The sequence below is a fragment of the Nelusetta ayraudi genome, unplaced genomic scaffold (genome assembly GCF_046127955.1).
Source record: "Nelusetta ayraudi isolate G7.1 ecotype Tasmania unplaced genomic scaffold, CSIRO-AGI_Nayr_v1 ptg000031l, whole genome shotgun sequence".
In the NCBI taxonomy this organism is placed as follows: domain Eukaryota; kingdom Metazoa; phylum Chordata; class Actinopteri; order Tetraodontiformes; family Monacanthidae; genus Nelusetta; species Nelusetta ayraudi.
In genome coordinates this window covers 707,990-725,762 of record NW_027466081.1, presented here as the reverse complement: position 1 = coordinate 725,762, position 17,773 = coordinate 707,990, and the positions used below count along the sequence as shown (strand labels likewise).

Below are 17,773 nucleotides of genomic sequence, written 5' to 3'. Positions count from 1 at the left end.
AATCAAAAAAGTTGCAAGTGCAGATCAGGGTGTTTGAAGTGTTATGCATTACAAAATATTATTATATGATTAGTTGCAAACGATAGAATTTGGAAATTGGAACGCAAAATATGGAGTTTGATATAAAAAAAATATATAATTGTGACATAATTTATGAAATATTCTACATTTAATAATTTATGGGGTCCTGGTCACCTGTTTGTAAATGTCAGCCCAGCTGATTCAGGAGCAACGCTTCTTACCGCAGAAACCTGAGAAATCTGGGCCGACTGCCCGTGACCCTTGACCCCCCCGGGTGGTGATATAACACAGCGGCAAACATGCTCCCGTACAGGTGTTGTTTGTTTTTTTTGTTTGTTTGTCTTGCTGGAATCGAAATGAAAATGAGTCTGCAAAACAAAAAACCCCATGAGGTTCATCACTTTGTCCAGTAATGATTTTCAAGCATTTTGATGATCAGCATTTTCAACGGGTTAATAATAAATTTAAAAAATAAAACGACAATAAACCAATTAAGTAATAATAATATCATTCAATGACCATCCTGTCCTGATTGATGTGTTAAAGTACCAGCAGAGTATTATCACATTTGTAGTATTAGCGGTACATGTGCTGTGTCACAGAGACGGACCAGCTCTCGTAGTGATTATGTATTGCCTCAAGGGCCAAATATAATTACACTGTGGGCCAAATTTGGCCCGCGGGCCAGAGTTTGACACGTATACCTTCAAGACAAGCGTGTGTTTCTGTCGAGCATGAATGCATGGGACCCATTTTCAAAAAACTCAAGCTCTCCTCGCTCATCCAACCCTGTCATTGACGACCAATTCATTGACGCTTCATGTTGATGCATGTTCATTTCCCTGGAAATTCCCATTGTTATTAACATCTGCTGTCTCTCTTTTTAACCGCTTTAACGAAGAAGTGTGTGAAAAGGAAATAAATGTACTTTGATGTCCAGTCGCACAATTACTCGCGAGTCTGGATAACTCAGTTAGCGTAGCGGAGGGGAGAAAAGCAGCTGTGGACCAGAAGATCACGCCTACTTTTTGAATCAACTGATCTTTTCAAGATTAATACCGAAGTTGCCTAGTTGAAATATAACAACAACAATAATAATAATAATAATAATAATAATATCAAAGTCTAATAAGGTTGATAATCGAGGGTTAATCTAATTTAATCTAAATTAATCTTTGGTTAATAATCTAAGGTTTATAATAACATCAAAGTCTAATAGGGTTGATAATCGAGGGTTACTCTAATTTAATCTACATTAATCGAGGGTTAATAATCTAAGGTGTATAATGACATCAAAGTCTAAAATTATAATCAAGCCTGGCTAAAGGTTACTCGTGCTGCTCTGGTCACTTCACGCTTTGGCCGCGAGCCACTCTTCAAAGTGCTGCAGCTGCAGCAGCAGCAACAACAGTGTGGTGTCGTCGCTGCTGTAACCTGCTGTTTGTGTGTAATGTAACTCTGCTGTGGTAACCCGACCATGTTGTGCCTCTCTCTCTGTCTCTCGCTCGCTCACTTGCTCCTCCTGAACGGCCTCTCTCTCTCTCTCGCTGCATGTAAGTAAAGAACCATTGACGGCAGCCGACACTTCCCCCTGTCTGTCTGTCTGTCTGTCTGTCTGTCACTTTCAGGCACCCTCTTAGTTGAGTCCAAGTGCTTTCGGTTTGCTTTCTGTCGCGAACACCAACACAAGTGCCGTGTGAGACAAAACTGAAACACGCACGGTTGTCGGCTGTGTCGTCCACTGTAACGCAACCCCTTGCGCTCCACCTGTCTCACACCTTCCCTTCTGCAGTTTGTTGCTTCGTCCTCTGTGTTGCCGCGAGAGAACCCAGTGACTTGTGGGTATTGTATTTCGCTCCTCAGCAGAGGCCGAGGAGGCTGCGCGGAGGCTCGACTTTCACAGGCGAAGAAAACGAAAAGAAAAAATGCTCTGCACTCACGTGTGACTCGCAGATAACCTGCAATTTCCCGTGTTTATCCCCCCCGCACCCCCCCTGCAATTTTTCATCACTCAGCATTAACTTAAGTACTGTTTTTCCCGCCGTTCAACTCTTTGCTATTTTTGTACCTGTCATGTAATTGGAGCAGAGAGAATTGTTTGTTCGCGTTGCCCTTAAAGAAAGTGATGAAGCCCAAAATCAAGCTCACAGCCTGAAGGGTTCTTTATGTGGCACTGCTTTATCATGGTGAAACCTTCATGAGAATAATCATCAGACTTTTCAAGGTCCAACGTGTGAAATTTGGCTTGATTTATGATTTTTATACTGGTAAAAGCTTAACATACAGCCTATAAATACAATCATAAAAGTATATACATATTTATATATATATATATACATGTGTGTGTGTGTGTGTGTGTGTGTGTGTGTGTGTGTGTGTGTGTGTGTACATACTGTATAGAGAGAGAGTGAGAGAGAAATTTCTCCCTCACAAATACATGGACTTGATGAGTTTTAAGTCAGCGTAGAGTGTATTGAGAGTGCTCAGTGTTGAGTAGCAGTACCCGGGTTCAGTCAAGGTCGCACCCATAGCGAGCCATGGCGAGCTAAAACATGCTAATCAGTTCACTAGCAGCAAAGCCTCTAATGAGAGAGAGAGAGAGAGAGAGAGAGAGAGAGATCTCTGAAACTGTGACTTGTTATTGCAACAACACGTCGCCAGAGGGACGGACCAACCTGTCTCACCACCTTCCAAAACCCCAGCACTTATTGGGTAAACAATGAAGGACCTAAAAGCCATGATTGACGAAGCACGCCCTCGCTGCCGTTGTGGTATCTTACCCTTCTGCTAAAACCTCAATATGTCAATAAAGACAGAGAAGGATACAAGATGACTGAATATTTTAAACCCTTACCATACGTGTGTGTGTGTGTGTGTGTGTGTGTGTGTGTGTGTGTGTGTGCACATATATATGCATATACATAAAAATGTATATGAATGTAAATATATATGCATATACATATATGTTTCTGTATATATATGCGTGTACTGTATGTGGTTATATACACACATGTACAAATGTACGCTGTATATATGTGTGTGTGTGTGTGTGTGTGTGTGTGTGTGTGTGTGTGTGTGTGTGTGTGTGTGTGTGTGTGTGTGTGTGCGCACAGTTTTTTCTCTTGGCTCATTCAGCACATTCAGTAACATGTCTGCAGCTCATCTTCCACACACACCAAAGCAGCGCCTGAGCAGTAACTGGACAAAAACAACAGTGACTGTCAGAAGTCAGGGAAAATGTCTTTCTTCACAAAATAAACTGCCTTTTCTTTTCACGTGTGACACCTCCAAATGCAGCCAGACGGATATTTTGAATGTCTGTCACTGCCTCGGCTGGATGTTTTTTTTTTTCCTTTCCTTGAAGCGCCTTAATGTTTTCTCCCTGGATGAATCCTCCCCGGTCGAGTCCCTGTAATCTGACAACAACGCAGTAGATGTTTTTTGTTTTTGTTTTTTTCAGCCGTGTCCTCTCTTCATGGATGCTCTCCCCCCGCACTCCCTGTTATAGCACTTGGCTCATTTAGAATGAATTGTCAAGCTGCTTTCTTGTCTTCACCACATGGCCCCAGTGTGTGTGTGTGTGTGTGTGTGTGTGTGTGTGTGTGTGTGTGTGTGTGTGTGTGTGTGTGTGTGTGTGTGTGTGTGTGTGTGTGTGTGTGTGTGTGTGTACTCTCAGTAGCGCCCTCTAGTAGCTGCCCGCCCTTGCGCACCGCATGTGCACTCACCGTTCCTCACTCTCTCTCACTCTCCTGTGTAGTGTTTGACCAACTAGACCTCGTCACCTACGAAGAGGTGGTGAAGCTCCCGGCCTTCAAGAGGAAAACGCTGGTTTTGTTAGGTGAGTTGTGATCAGCGGTTGGACATTTCAGATGGTGACAAACAAAAGCCATTTCATAAATGTGGCCAAAGAAGGGCATTATCGGGTGTTGGGTCATTTGAAGGAATTCCATCCCATGTGGGGACACATTTGCTTTCTGCCAGTTTAGTCTCAATCAGGTGTTGATATGAAGCGTTTTCATTGGAGTTGAGCTTTTAGCACCGGTGGAATCAGATCATTAGGCTCCATGGAAACCCAGCCACTGGCTGTTAGTGGTAAAATACTGCAAGATCCGGTATCGATCCGATACCAGGAAGCTCTAGGGCCGGTATCGCCCATACTGATGCACTAATGGGTACTCTTAAATCACACATCACCACATCACCACATCTTGATGAATGGAACATTCCTGCTGATACAAATCTTTATCTATTGAAATTCGATAAATTTCAATTATCTATTGAAAGAACTTAAATCGGCACCCTTTTTTTTTTTTTTTAAGTATCTGTACTTGTACTTATGCAGAATGTGAATACTTTTGCCACCTTTGATTAATATACTCAAATACAACACCTCGATTTAAATCTTAAAGTGTCAATCCCAGTAGACTGACATCGATCAAACTGATATTTGGATCCACTGCTGACCGTCACCGTGTGTTTCCAGGAGCTCACGGAGTCGGTCGACGACACATCAAGAACACGCTCATCACAAAACACCCGGACAGATTTGCGTACCCCATCCCACGTAAGTCCTGCGCCTCCCAACCTCCCCGGCCCTTTGGCACCGGCGCCAATGGCGTCCCAGAATAAAAATATTCCGTCCTCCCACAGACACGACCAGACCTCCGAAGAAGGACGAAGAAAACGGGAAGAACTACTACTTTGTCTCCCACGACCAGATGATGCAGGACATCAGCAACAATGAGTACCTGGAGTACGGCAGCCACGAGGACGCCATGTACGGCACGCGGCTGGAGACCATCCGCAACATCCACCACGTGGGACTGGTGGCCATACTGGACGTGGAGCCACAGGTGTGTGTGTGTGCGTGTGTGCGTGTGCGTGTCTGCACGAGGGTCAGGGGCGCACGGCAATGTAGGGGCTCTTTGTTGACCTCCGACCCTTGCTCTCCATCAGGCCCTGAAGGTCCTGCGGACAGCAGAGTTTGCCCCGTATGTGGTTTTCATCGCGGCGCCAACCATCACGCCGGGCATCAATGAGGTAGGAGAGCAAAACACACTCCTAAATGTGTAGTGTGTACATCCAGTGGGTTACATTTGAGATGCACTCCCTCTACCCCCTCCTGAGTTTGCCGGTGAGCTACAGTGGCCTGCGCGCACAGACCTGGATACCTCGCCCCGTCGTTCTTTCTTCTTCTTCTTCTTTGATGGTTTATTTGAGGACGCCAGCTTTCACCCTAAATACAAAATGCGCTGTCAGTGCAGCTGGATTGTTCACAGCAGGCTTCCTTAGAAATATGGTGGTGCAAGATGGAAGCTAACTGGGAGCAAGGCCCTTAAACTATTGATATTGTTACTAATGTGTGTGTGTGTGTGTGTGTGTGTGTGTGTGTGTGTGTGTATAAACATATATATGTATATATATATACAGTATGTGTGTATGGGCAGTATATTAAGATTTTACCAATATAAAAATCCTATATCAAGGCAAATATTACACACTGGACCTTTAAACAGGAAATGAATCGTGCCAGCCCCTCACTCCCCTCCGTCAGCCTCTCCTTCACTTACCTCTCTCACGGCTCTACGCCTCATGTCTCCCTGCATGCCGCATGTCATTTTTCCTGTTTGGCGCTTTGCCTCAGATGCCCCGGTGGTGTCGAACGCTGCCAGTAAGTACAACCTGACGGCGGACCCTCTCCACTCACCGAGTCCATGTGTCCCTCGCCCCCCCCCCCCCCCCCCCCCCACCATGTGTTTGTGGATATAGACACTGTGACTTAGTACTGCCCATTCCTTCATTTGTAATAAGAATAAAAATGAGAGGCCCGTCAGTGTTTACACAGTTGGTTGAACTTCAGACCTTGGAGTGTGAGGTGTGTGTTAGTGATTATCTGCTGTCATCTGCAGATTGTTTTGTCTGTCGGTCCATCCCCCTTTTTTTTCATAACCACAAGTCTTCCACCGTCGGACAGCAAAGTTCGTGCAACAGTTTCCCACTTCTTTTGTCCCGTGGTTCTCCTCACTCTTTGTTAGCGGATGATACAGACACTGAACGATTGGTAAATCCATCTCGCTCTCCTCTGTCTGATTTTTTTTTTTCTTTTTTTTTTTGTAAATACACTTTTGCTTGAAAGTCCGTTGTTGTTCGCACACGACAATATGCAGATGCGTTTGGTGCTGTGATAGTTTGTGTTCCCAAGCGTTCTATTCCTAGTCCTAGACTGGCAGCTCGGAACAACCTCAACCCTACAACAGCGTCTCTCTTGGTTTGATTTCTCACAAACTTTGCTCGACGGCCTCAGAACTCGGTTCCGAACGTTCCTGTCAACCGGGTCCTCTGACGACCTGCCTTTCCTTTCTGCCTCATCCTGCTCCCAGGACGAGTCCCTGCAGCGGCTGCAGAAGGAGTCGGAGATCCTGCAGAACACCTACGCCCACTACTTCGACCAGACCATCATCAACAACGAGATCGACGAAACCATCGGGCTCCTGGAGGAGGCCATGGACCTGGTGTGCACCACCAGCCAGTGGGTGCCGGTGTCCTGGGTCTACTGAAAAAACACCCCTCGGTCTGCGTGAGAACCGTACGAACAGTGACTCAAGTGAGGTGACCGGAGATCGTAACACTCCCCCTGGTGGACTGCTTCAGACAAAGATCTCAGCCTCATTGACTCTATACAGCCAAGACTCTTCTGGGACTGCCTCCCTGCCTACCTGATGACCTAATCATAGTGTTGTACAAACAAGAAGAAAAAAAAAAAGAAGTAAACAAAAGTGAATCGTGTCACGTCTGTACTAGCTAGAAGGCAACATTTTTCCTAAGTGTTTGTTTTAAAGAGACAGTACTTTGTTCCCTGATGCCGCTTTCCGCCATCTCTTTGTCGTCTTGTTGGGTGTCGTGAGTCCTGAAGTTGCTGTCGGTGGGTGACCCGTCCATGAGCAGACTGAGAAGCACACAGAGACACTATCCTGGTTGTAAATGTCGCTCATCCTCCTCTTTTCTACGTTCCTTATCATTCCCAAAATGACCTGGCCTTCAGTACAGTGGCAGTATCTATCTATCTCTCTCTCTCTCTCTCTCTCTCTCACTCTCTCTCTCACACACACACACACACACACACACACAAACACGCACATTTCCTTGTCTTATCTGTACCAGGTACTGTCTCTTCTAAATAAATCCATCAATGTGTTTAGAGATTTGAATGAGGTTACCCATGCATGTGGACATGAGTCACTCAGTCAGTCAGTGTTTCCAGTGTCCCTCCGTAACGAAAAACAAAAAACAAAATTTAAAAAAAATGACGGAAAAGTTAAACGTAACAAACATTCCAGGTGTTTGGGAGACTGAACTGCAAAGCCAAGGGACGCAGAGCGAACCAACGAACCAACGAACCCTACGACGGAGACGAACGTTGACCTGACGCCTATGCACATCCCTTGCATCTTGGGTGACATTTCTTAAAAAAAAAAAAACAACAACATAGATTTCTATGAAAACGTATATTGAAAAAAAAAAAAAAGATGCGAAAACAGCATTGACCATGTGATGATATGTTTGTTTAACGGACGAATATGAAATAAAAATCCATTATTCTCTGATTCGTTTGTCATCTACAACCCAAAAGAAACTTAAGACAGCGTGTCGATTTGTGTCAATTTTTCAGTTTTTGGAAATGTTGGTGTTTTGCAATCGTTCCACTCCGTCTCATTCTCAACCATCATACGACGGTCATTTGGGCGATTCCTTATTCAGTCCAAAGGGATGAACTTCTTGATAGTGGCCGCGTCCATCTTTGCTTTTTGGATCGTTCATCACATTTTGGTCGTTACCTAATCATAACCGTGATGATGAAGACGTCCCACACCATGGTACTGGCGCCATCAAAAGTCGGTACTCTCTCCTGTACAATCACCACATGTTGCCAATCAGCTGTTTCTGGCAACTCCTAAAATAGAATCATAAACAACTGATGAATGACTGTTTGTTTTGTTTTGTTTTTGGACCATCTTCTTTTTTTTTTTTTCCATACAAATGATAAGATGACAACCAACACGATGGGCCAAACGCATTTGTCCATGTGCCTGACTTTTCTTTTGTCTCATATGGAAATCCACATTTCCTCATCGTGCTTTTGGGTCACGACAAGCAAAAACAAAAAGTGAAATTAGACTTAGCTTATCATCATACCTTCTGAAATCACTTTCTTGGTACTTCAGACCAGCAACAAGCTTCGGTTCTTGGCAGTGCTTAGTTGTTTTTGCTTATGCGTTTATCTTTGTATTTTGGCTGCTGGACGTAACAACACGAAGCTTTCGTAAGAGCTGAAGCAGCAACCTCTTGATCTGCAGTCCACCCACCAACTCCCTGGGCCATTTGTCCCGATGGACTCGCAACTTTGTTTCCAAGTCTCTTTCCTTGAACCACCACCTTCTCACCATCTACCAAAGATGTTACATTTTCAGTCTATAGACATTTTTAAATGTGCATTTTTCTGTGTAATTTTCTTTAAATTTGATGACCTAGGAAATTATTCTAAAATTGAATCTGTTGACTTTCAGGTATTTTACCAGGTGATCTGTTTTGCTTCTCCACTCCCAGTCCAACTGTGCTACTGATCGATGCGAGGCGGATGTATTCGTCGCCCCCGCATGTGCACGGGTCCGGGATAATATCACAGCAGCGCAGGAACGATGGGAGGGGGAGGGGTGGGAGGTCTTGGCCATTGTGCCTAATCCCACATTAAAGAGCCAACGGGCCAGTGTGCAGCTTAACTGGTGTCCACCGCTGGAACAGGTTCTCCGCGTGAAGCTGAAAGGATTCACCCGGCAGTCATGTCAAAAGTTCAACAGCAACGCTTTTAATTTAGAAAATGATCTCGAGTGACAGAGCGTGTTGTCTATTCACTTTCACGAGGGTTAACTTCTTAAGCAACACAGAGTACATTAGTCTGTATATATATGTATATGTATATACTGTATATATGTATGTATATATATATATATATATATATATATATATATATATATATATATATATATACACATGTATGTATGTATATATATATACATGTGTGTGTATATACATATATACACATGGATATATATGCACATATACTGTATGTGCATATATATATACGCATATATACTGTATACATATATGTATGTATATACATATGTATGTATGTATACACATATGTACACATATATATGTAAATACATACATTTATATATGTATTTATATAGATGTGTGTATATGTATATAAATGTTTATATGTATGAATACACATGGATATATATGTATATATTTGTGTATATGTACACATATATACTGTATACATATATGTATATGCATACACATATGTAAATATATATTTAGCATCTTAAGCCATGCAGTGTGCAAAGCACAGTGCAAATAGATGACAGTTAATTTTTTAGAAATGTAACCGAGCTGAAAGCATTTCCTGTCCGAAAGACACACGTCACGCCTCGACACTCTCGTCCCACATACAACCAGACATATGGCAGTCACACATATGGCATCACATCCCCCCCCCCCCACAATGGGAAAAAAAAAATAATCGCATCCATAAGTGACGAACATGCGTAAAGAGGCAGAAGCAACGAGAAAGTCCCTCCATTACACGGCGAAGTAGCACACGCTCAACACTGAGCCACATGCAGTAAGAAGATTAATGTGTCCGTGGAAAAGCTGCAGAACCGACATTTAGAGTTGAATTGAAAAGAGAGGAGCGAAAAAAAAGGACGTCTACTCAGCACATAGCTACGGAATCGACTTTCATTTACAGCATTGATGTGAATGAAAATTTTTAAAAATAATAATAATAATAAACACTTGCGTAAGACTATGTGATGCTATGAATATTACATAATACTAATACTAAAGAGTATTATGCAACAAAAGGTAGAGGTACACACACATTTTCCTCTGTGTCGGCACAGATCTCACTGAACAGTCCACCTTTTCCAGATGGGCCCTTGGGGTCCTTGTGCTTTGGCATCGCCGACTCTAAATGCATAAAGCATGCAAGCAGACCGTCTACCGGAGATCAGACGTTGAAGCAGCTCTTGTGAAAACAGACTGTGTCCACTTTCATCGCTGAAGCACTCCATCCATCCGGCCAAAGCGTCTAAAGGAAATAAAATCCCCAGCAGATGCGTACGGCCGCATTCACGTGCCGTAGAGCAGAAATAAATAGAGTCCACTTGCTTCGGCTCAGGTGCAGAAAAGACAGAAGCAAACGGCCGGCTGACCGCTAAAGGTGAAGGTGAGCACCAGCGCGGCGGTGCAGATCAGCCAATGGTACGCCGGGGCCCTCTGACATCCGACCCCCGCCGACAGCTGCCCCTCCTCCGGCGCCGTCCCGTTGCGAAGGCTTTCCGTGCCGTTGCCCATCTCCTCGCGGAGCTCCTGCTGGAGCAGCTTGGAGATGAGGCTGTTGAAGCGGTTCTCCGTGGTGGAGGCCACGTCCGAGGCGGCCGTGGTCAGGTTCAGCTCGGCGGGGTCCACGCACGTGCCGTTCAGCTTGGCAAAGACCACCTCGCCGAGGTCCAGCCCCGCCACGGAGGAAGGGGTGGCGCAGGGGATGTCCCGCACCAGCTTGTAGCTCTCCATCCACTCCTGGAGCCACTCCAGGGAGCAGTCGCACTCCCAGGGGTTCTTGAAGAGGTAGAGGCGGCCGAGGAAGTAGATGGGCTGGAAAACGGGGAACGGGAGGGTGGTGAGGTTGTTGCTGTTCAGGTGAAGCGTGATCAGGCTGGTCAGGTTCTCGAAGGTGCCCTCCTCAATGTAGGACACCTGGTTCCTGTCCAGGTAGAGGATCTCCAGCTCCACCAGGTCACTGAACCAGGTCTTGGACACGTTGGTCAACTGGTTCCCGCCGAGGTTGAGCATCTTGAGGCGGCTGAGGCCCTTGAAGGCGAGCCGCGGCAGGTCCGACAGCACGTTGTCGTTGAGGTAGAAGTTCTCCAGACGCACCAGGTCCTGAAAGGCCTGGTCGTGGATCACATTGATGCGGTTCTCCTGGAGGTTCAGGTACCTAGGATTGCAAGACAGATGTTTCGAAGGTGTTTCCCAAAATCTAAAGTGGCTGCACACAAATTTGTGTGAGTTGTCCTCAAATGCAATCAAACGTCTACCGAATGCAGCTGAGTACTTCCTTTTTAGGAACAAATCTGATGCGTCACCTTTTTGACAGTTTCGGCCAAAACTGTCGAAAAAAGGAAAAAAATAACACGACCTGAACAACTGAATACATTAACATGAAAGCAATAAACACTATCGCAACTAAACAGCTTAGTCAAAGAAGTATTATGCTAAATAGAATTTTTCCCACACACTTAAATCACCCCTACACACATTCACCTCAACTAGACTCACAATAGACGAGGCACTCAACTTGGAGGCCAAGCCAAGGGAACCCCCAGTACTCCCACTACCACTGTCCGGACTACAACTACAGTAGTCCAACTGAGCTATAGCCAGCTCTAGCCCTGAGCCCAGTTGAATGTTCAGCATCTTAGTGGAACAACACAGAAGATGCAGGAAATATTTCAAATATGACCGCTGCAATCAATTCAATCAAAGAGTAATTTGAGAACAGCACTTTTGAAATTAGACACGCAAAGATATTGTGTATTAGTTCAGTACTGACTGGCCGCCTTGGAAGTGACGTACGCAAAGTTCATCCAATGACGTTTCCACTTGACACATTGCGTATTGCTGCCTTTTAAGACATACCTTTTTTACTGCACTCATGATTTAACAATGTTTTAGCCTTTACAAGTCCTCAGCTAAGCATTATCATTGGTTTGCCTGTGCTAAAAGTTTGAGCCGTTGTGGTCTTTTTTCCACTTTTACTGCCAGTCACGAGGGAAAGGCTCAGCGAAAGTTTTTGCTGAAACGACAAACTACACAGACAGTGTATCTGTAGTTGGTTTTGCTTTTGTTTGTGAGCGACAAAGTGTACATGAGGTGGGGAAGGCTGATTGCTGTGCTCAGGGGTGGTAAATAACGAAGTACAAATACTTTTGTCAGTGTATTTAAGTAGATTTTTCAGGCATCCGTACTTCTTTGCTTGAATATTTCTTTTTCTGTCGACTTTTTACTTTACATTTACATACTCCGTACATTTGGACACAAATATCTGTACTTTCTATGCCTTATGTGTTATGTGTTTAAAAGACAAATTCTGTTAAAAGTTATTCACCTATTACCTAGTTGTTGTTGCTCAAAGTGGAGCTAATTGACCTATGCTCTTGTGTAGTTACATATATATATACATATATACTTTTTTTTTTTTGGAGTACCTCAGCTTTGGAGTCATTGTTCAGTACATTTTCAGTACAGGGAAAAACAAAAATGTAAAAGTATTGTTTCATTAATGGCACATAAATACAAGTACATTTCAGAACCTGTACTTTCTTACTTTTACTAGAGTAAATGAGTTGATTGAGTTGATTTTTTTACACAAGAGTGTGAATACTTTTGCCACCTCTGGCTGTGCTGCACCCCTGGCTGGAGCAGAGCTGTTACTTCTCCAAACTCAAAAAGCACCGTCCTCAACAGCAAGAGAATTTGTAAGATTAACTGTCAGAAATTTGGGCTTGAGCTAATTGTTAATCAGTATTAATGATCTCCTCGACTTACTTTAGATTACTGAGGCCGAGCAGGGAGTTGTACGCGATGGCCTCGATCCTGTTCCTCTCCAGGTAGAGGTGAGTCAGGTTCTCCATGCCTCGGAAGGCTCCCGGGATCCTCCTGAAGTTGTTTTGGAAGCAAAGCAGCTCCTTCAGCGCCGTTTGCTCGATGAAGATGCGATCGGGGATGTTGAAGAGGTTGCAGTCTGACATGTCAAGGCGAACCAGCTTCTTCAGACCGGTGAAAGTTCGCGTGTGCAGATAGCTGATGTATTCGTTGTGCGCCATTTTCAGGTCCACTAAGTTCGAGAGACCCTGCAACACAGGAGTTCCATTTGAATTCAAAACAAAACACAACAAAACAAAAAAAACAACAACTATTTTTCTTCACGAGTCAGCAGGACTGCAGAAGTTTATAGACCAAAACACAAGTTACAATGATTTCCTGTGGGCGTTTGGAGCATTTGTGCTACTCTGAATTAAAAAATCTTTCAACAATTGATCGATTGGCCAATTGTGGGTCAGTGAGCTTCAATGGAGTCAAATGTAAATGACATCTGCAGACATTTGGGTTTGATGGATTTGACTTCTTGGTTAGCAGCTCAGATAGCTTGAAGTCACTTTGTATTTGGGTCAAACAACTTCCGGCACTGACTACAGTCATACGTCTTGTGAGGGTTGTTAAACTTCTGCAACATGATACAGGATGGTTTTTACTAAAAAATTTCAACAAAATCTATGAATCTCAAAAATATTACTGTCTTATTAGGGAATTGAACAATCTGGATAGATGTCTGTGTTTATTTCATAAAAAGCATTAATCATCAATGATTATATCATTAATTAAATCATAAAAAGATTTTTAAATACATTTATGGGTTTCTTCCCATTCAAAATGAAATGTAATGAGAATTTGGCCAACGCTCAGCCCACCTTGAAGGCTCCCGGCGTGATGAAGGAGATGTTGTTGTGGTCCAGTGAGAGGGACTTGAGCGAGGGCAGGGTACCGAAGGCCCGCTCCGACAGGAATTTCAGCCGGTTCTTCTCCAGATTGATGGCAGAGGCCTCACAGGGAAACTCTTTGGGCAACTCGGCCATGCTGGTGCGATCGCACAGCACGCTGCAGCTCTTCTCCTGCGTGCAGGAGCAGGACGGCGGACAGGCCCGGACGCAGGCCCAGCGCGCCAACACTGCCTGGGGCAGCAGGCACAGCACAGACACTGGAGGCGGGGCGCGGTTAGAGGGAGAGACGGAGGCAGAGTGAACAGAGTGAAGGTTGAGCGAAGCATAACATGGCAGACATGCACATCTGGTAGAAACGACAACCTCTGACCGAGTCTGCGTTTGACTGACAAGCAATGGGCAATCGCAAACATCACAAATCAATTCCCTCGGTATTTTGCGTGCATTCACGGCCAATGGCTTCTTGTCAAATCGGCGACTCTTGTAGGTTTCACGGCATAGACTTTGTCTTTTAGGTATCCCCGTGAAAAGAGTCTAGTGGCGTGAGGTCTGATGAACGCGGGAGGGTCTCCAATGAGACCCCTTCGGCCAATCCACCTGTTTGGCAGGATCTCATCAAGGAAGGATGTGACGTCGCGATGGTCGTGTCGGGGTGCCCCAGCTTGCTGAAAATAAAGCTCCTCATCTTCAAAGTCTTTTCTAATACTTGGCATGACAGACTGTTGCAGCAAGTCCAAGTATACAGGCACAGTCCAGGACCAGACCAAAAAGAACGGTCCAAGTAATACCCTCCGCATCATCATACATCCATCTATCCATCCATCCATCTATCCATCCATCATTGTCTAGAAAGAGGATACGTGCGACAGTCTCTTGTCTGAAGCAAGAAAGCAGCGGCAGCCAACAAGGTCTTGTCTGCTGACCTAAAGATACGTTATGGTAGAGTATTTATCCGATAACATTTCAACTAGCTTGTGCTTGTCAGGTGCACGAGGCCTTCAGAATCCACAGAGCAGCTCCAGTGTGTGGGTCACATTCAGTCGCGACAGTCAATCAGATCTTGAGGTCAGCTCGAAGGTCTTGCAGCTGACCATGTACGCGTCGTGAAATTGGATGAGCGCTCGCGAGAGCCTGAAGGACATAATGGTCCAGTGTGTAAAATTTGGATTGATTTGGGATTTTTATATTGATGAAATCTTAACATACTGCCCATAAATACATTAATAAAAGTGTACACTCACAGTACAGTGGAAGACGTTTTTTCCTACCCTTAGAAAGGTCCTCATTGGTAAGTATATACATAGAGCAAGGGTCTTGCTCCTAGTTAGCTGTCATCTTGTGCCGGCATTTTTTTAAGGAAGCCTGGTATTTATTCTAAATATAAAATGTGCTGTCACGCTTACTTCCTTAAATACTGGGCCTTCTTAAAAAAAAATGTACACACTGGACATTTAACTAAGCCTGGATATCCGTTGGCTGGAACCTATCTGAAGGGGAAGGTAAAGATTTAGATTCTGAATCATCTGCCATTTATAATGTAAGAGCTGCACCAACAGTGCAGATGTCTTGCTGTTGCAATTTCTCAAAAACAAGTGCAAATAATCTGTTCTACGAATAGTTTCACAGTGTTTCAGTCATCTCGCATGTGTCTAATGTATAAAACAGCGACATAGCACAGTTTACTGGACAAACTTGTTCAAGCTCATTTAATGTTAGGTGACGTAACGCGTGTAAGTGTGATTCTGCATGGATTCTCGAGTCGTGCTGTATTGGTGGCATTATGAGGTGTATTAATTTAGTCAGGACGAATTAACGTCACTGAGGGCCTGGTGAAATGCATGCCCCCCTCTACCCCCCACTGGCAAGAGGTGATCTTCACTTCAAACTATAACTGTAGCTTAAACAACTGTCGCCCTGCACAGAGCCCACGGATCGACTGCACCCACCCTGCGGTATGCCAACAACTACAGTGAATGAAACCGTCTGACAGGAAGTCATGGAGACATCAAGAAATAACCTCTGGTGTTTTCGTCCAGTTCGTCCCAAGACGCCAGGGAGCTCAGTACATTTAAGTCCAACCATCTCCAATATCTGATGTTTCATGAAAATTTGACTTTGTTGACACTGTGTTAGCACCGCCATCTCGCTCCACGACGGACGGTCTTCTGACCTTTCCCGTGTGGAGTTTGCATGTTCTCCCTGCGACTGTGTCGGTGCGCCAGCTTCCTCCCACTGTCCAAAAACATCAAACTGGCTGCTCTGAATTGTCTGTAGGTGTAAAGTAGAACCCTCCAGAGCAAGCAAGGTGAGACAGTGACCAGGAAAAACTCCCCTGTGGGAAGAAGCTGAGAGCAGATCCAGATTCCAGATGGCACTCATCTGCTTTGACCAGGCGGGGTGAAAAGGACATTGTTTGCGTTATTTGTAACACTTCAAATGGTGAGAAATACCAGAAAGGCTTTTCTCTGCTCTCTCTATCATTGAGAGTTTCATAGAGTCATAAATAATAATTGAGCAAATCTTAGCCACTGGAGAACTGACATGACCTGGTCATGTAAGAGCTTGTTGATGGCCTTTCTGATAAACCGACCTTCTTGTCCATTTTTGAACACGTCCTCGTTGACTTTCCACATTGGAAAATGATCCACCTTACGATGCTGTACAAAACCTCTCCTCTTCTTCGGGACTTCTGATTGTACTTTGACAAAAACAACACCTGTTCTCTAACATTACATTACCGCGTAACTGCAAAGCTTTTTAGGGCACCTCTGGATGTCATTTAGCACTTTGTAAATAAAAACTTGATTGATTGATTGATTGATTGATTGTAATGGAGGCTTTCACAGTTATATTGCAGAAAGCTCCACAGAACTTACTCGTTTCACCTGCATTTGACCGCGATTTCTCAGGGAGCACGTTCATCGGGTATCATTGGGTATCGTTGGGTATCGTTGGGTATAAAATGAATCAGTCAGACAAGGGTGTTTTTTTGCCCAAGACATTGGCCCAGAGCAATTCTTAGCAGTAACACACGGACGATAGCGTGTGGCTCGGGTCACGTTGACTGGCAGGTCCAGGGTTGTTTTCTACAGCTGCTGCCGAACGATGATGTGATTGAGGGAGGACAGCTTACATCAGAGATTAGCCGTCCAACAATAGGTATTGTCTGTGCCTGGGATTTCACCCTGCATCCATCCAATCGCTCCATGAAAGGTTTCAAAGGTCTTTGAATGGAGTTTGGGGGGGGGGGGGTTTGTCGGAATTTCAAAGACATTCAATTGCGAGACGTGACGCTGACCTGAGATCGAGCTGCACAACACTGCTATGGAACACAGATTTACAAACTCGTATAGAACCGTGAAACGATGAGGACGTCAGTTCAGGCAGCAGTTGGGGAGTGAGAAAAGAAACCAAGCCAAACTCACCAGTGAAAGTGATGGCAGCCATGACTGTAGTCTCTCATTCGAGGCATGCCAGCATCATCGGCAGGCTGAAAATAAAATAAAAAAATCACATGGCAATTTCACATTTAAAATGTTGAAATCATTCAAACAATACCATGAAACGATTCATTTTGGGCTTTCACAGAAACAGAGGGGACGTACCTGTGGATTTCTTTCTGACTGCTGGTTCCATCAGGGTTTGCAGTCACCGTCCGGTCAGTGATGTCTACGTATGTGTTCATCCTGTCCGCCCGTCCGTCCCGTGGCATCCTGTGCAAGTGCGTCCGGCATCACTGGGCGAAAAACCACCACTCGCTAGATGGATGTTTCAGTGTTGGCGTTTCAGGTCTCTGACGAGAGGACGCGGCTGTGTTCTTACTCTTAATACTCCTCCCTTCACTTTGTGGGTGTGTTTGTGTGTGTGTGCGTGTGTGTGTGCGGGTGCACACGCGCACACACACACACTGGCACACAAAAAGCCATCTCTTAATGGCAGTCAAATCCCCTAGATGGAGTGATGGAGTGATGGAGGGAGGGAGGGGAGGAAGGGTGCGGTGGAGATGGGTGTTTGGCCGGCGGGGGATTACAGAAGTAAGGCGAAGCTCTCAGATCAAACGCCCCCCATCCCACCCCACCCCACCCCGAGGGTGAGCGGTAACCCAGTCGCACGGAGATTACACCCTT

General features: G+C 44.8%; 2 protein-coding genes across 15 annotated transcripts in view; one reads left to right on the top strand and one right to left on the bottom strand.

Moving 5' to 3' along the window:
- caska (calcium/calmodulin-dependent serine protein kinase a) overlaps positions 1–7,312 on the top strand; it is a 99,599-nt gene extending 92,287 nt beyond the window's left edge. For 10 of the 14 annotated variants that reach the window (XM_076030729.1, XM_076030731.1, XM_076030725.1 and 7 more), the window contains 5 exons: positions 3,779–3,859; positions 4,505–4,585; positions 4,672–4,874; positions 4,978–5,061; positions 6,402–7,312. In XM_076030729.1, the coding sequence (XP_075886844.1) occupies positions 3,779–3,859; positions 4,505–4,585; positions 4,672–4,874; positions 4,978–5,061; positions 6,402–6,578 (626 nt within the window). In that variant the 3' untranslated portion in view covers positions 6,579–7,312. The remainder of the gene's footprint in view (positions 1–3,778; positions 3,860–4,504; positions 4,586–4,671; positions 4,875–4,977; positions 5,062–6,401) is intronic. The other 4 variants (XM_076030739.1, XM_076030737.1, XM_076030733.1 and 1 more) reach the window with 1 other exon arrangement.
- A 1,950-nt stretch (positions 7,313–9,262) lies between these two features.
- On the bottom strand, positions 9,263–17,093 carry nyx (nyctalopin). Its single transcript, XM_076031180.1, has 4 exons — positions 17,072–17,093; positions 13,617–13,903; positions 12,694–12,998; positions 9,263–11,083 (listed from the first exon to the last, which is right to left on the bottom strand). Exons 1-4 carry the CDS (start codon positions 17,091–17,093, stop codon positions 10,261–10,263), a joined length of 1,437 nt encoding a protein of 478 aa, XP_075887295.1. The 3' UTR covers positions 9,263–10,260.
- Between the last annotated feature and the right edge of the window lie 680 nt (positions 17,094–17,773).

Excerpts from the sequence above, each read along its gene's own strand:
- nyx (XM_076031180.1), bottom strand. The coding sequence starts at position 17,093 with ATGGCTGCCATCACTTTCACTG. Across the intron at positions 13,904-17,071 it reads GGCTGCCATCACTTTCACTG|TGTCTGTGCTGTGCCTGCTG; the intron begins GTGAGTTTGGCT and ends CCCCGCCTCCAG. Across the intron at positions 12,999-13,616 it reads TCACGCCGGGAGCCTTCAAG|GGTCTCTCGAACTTAGTGGA; the intron begins GTGGGCTGAGCG and ends CCTGTGTTGCAG.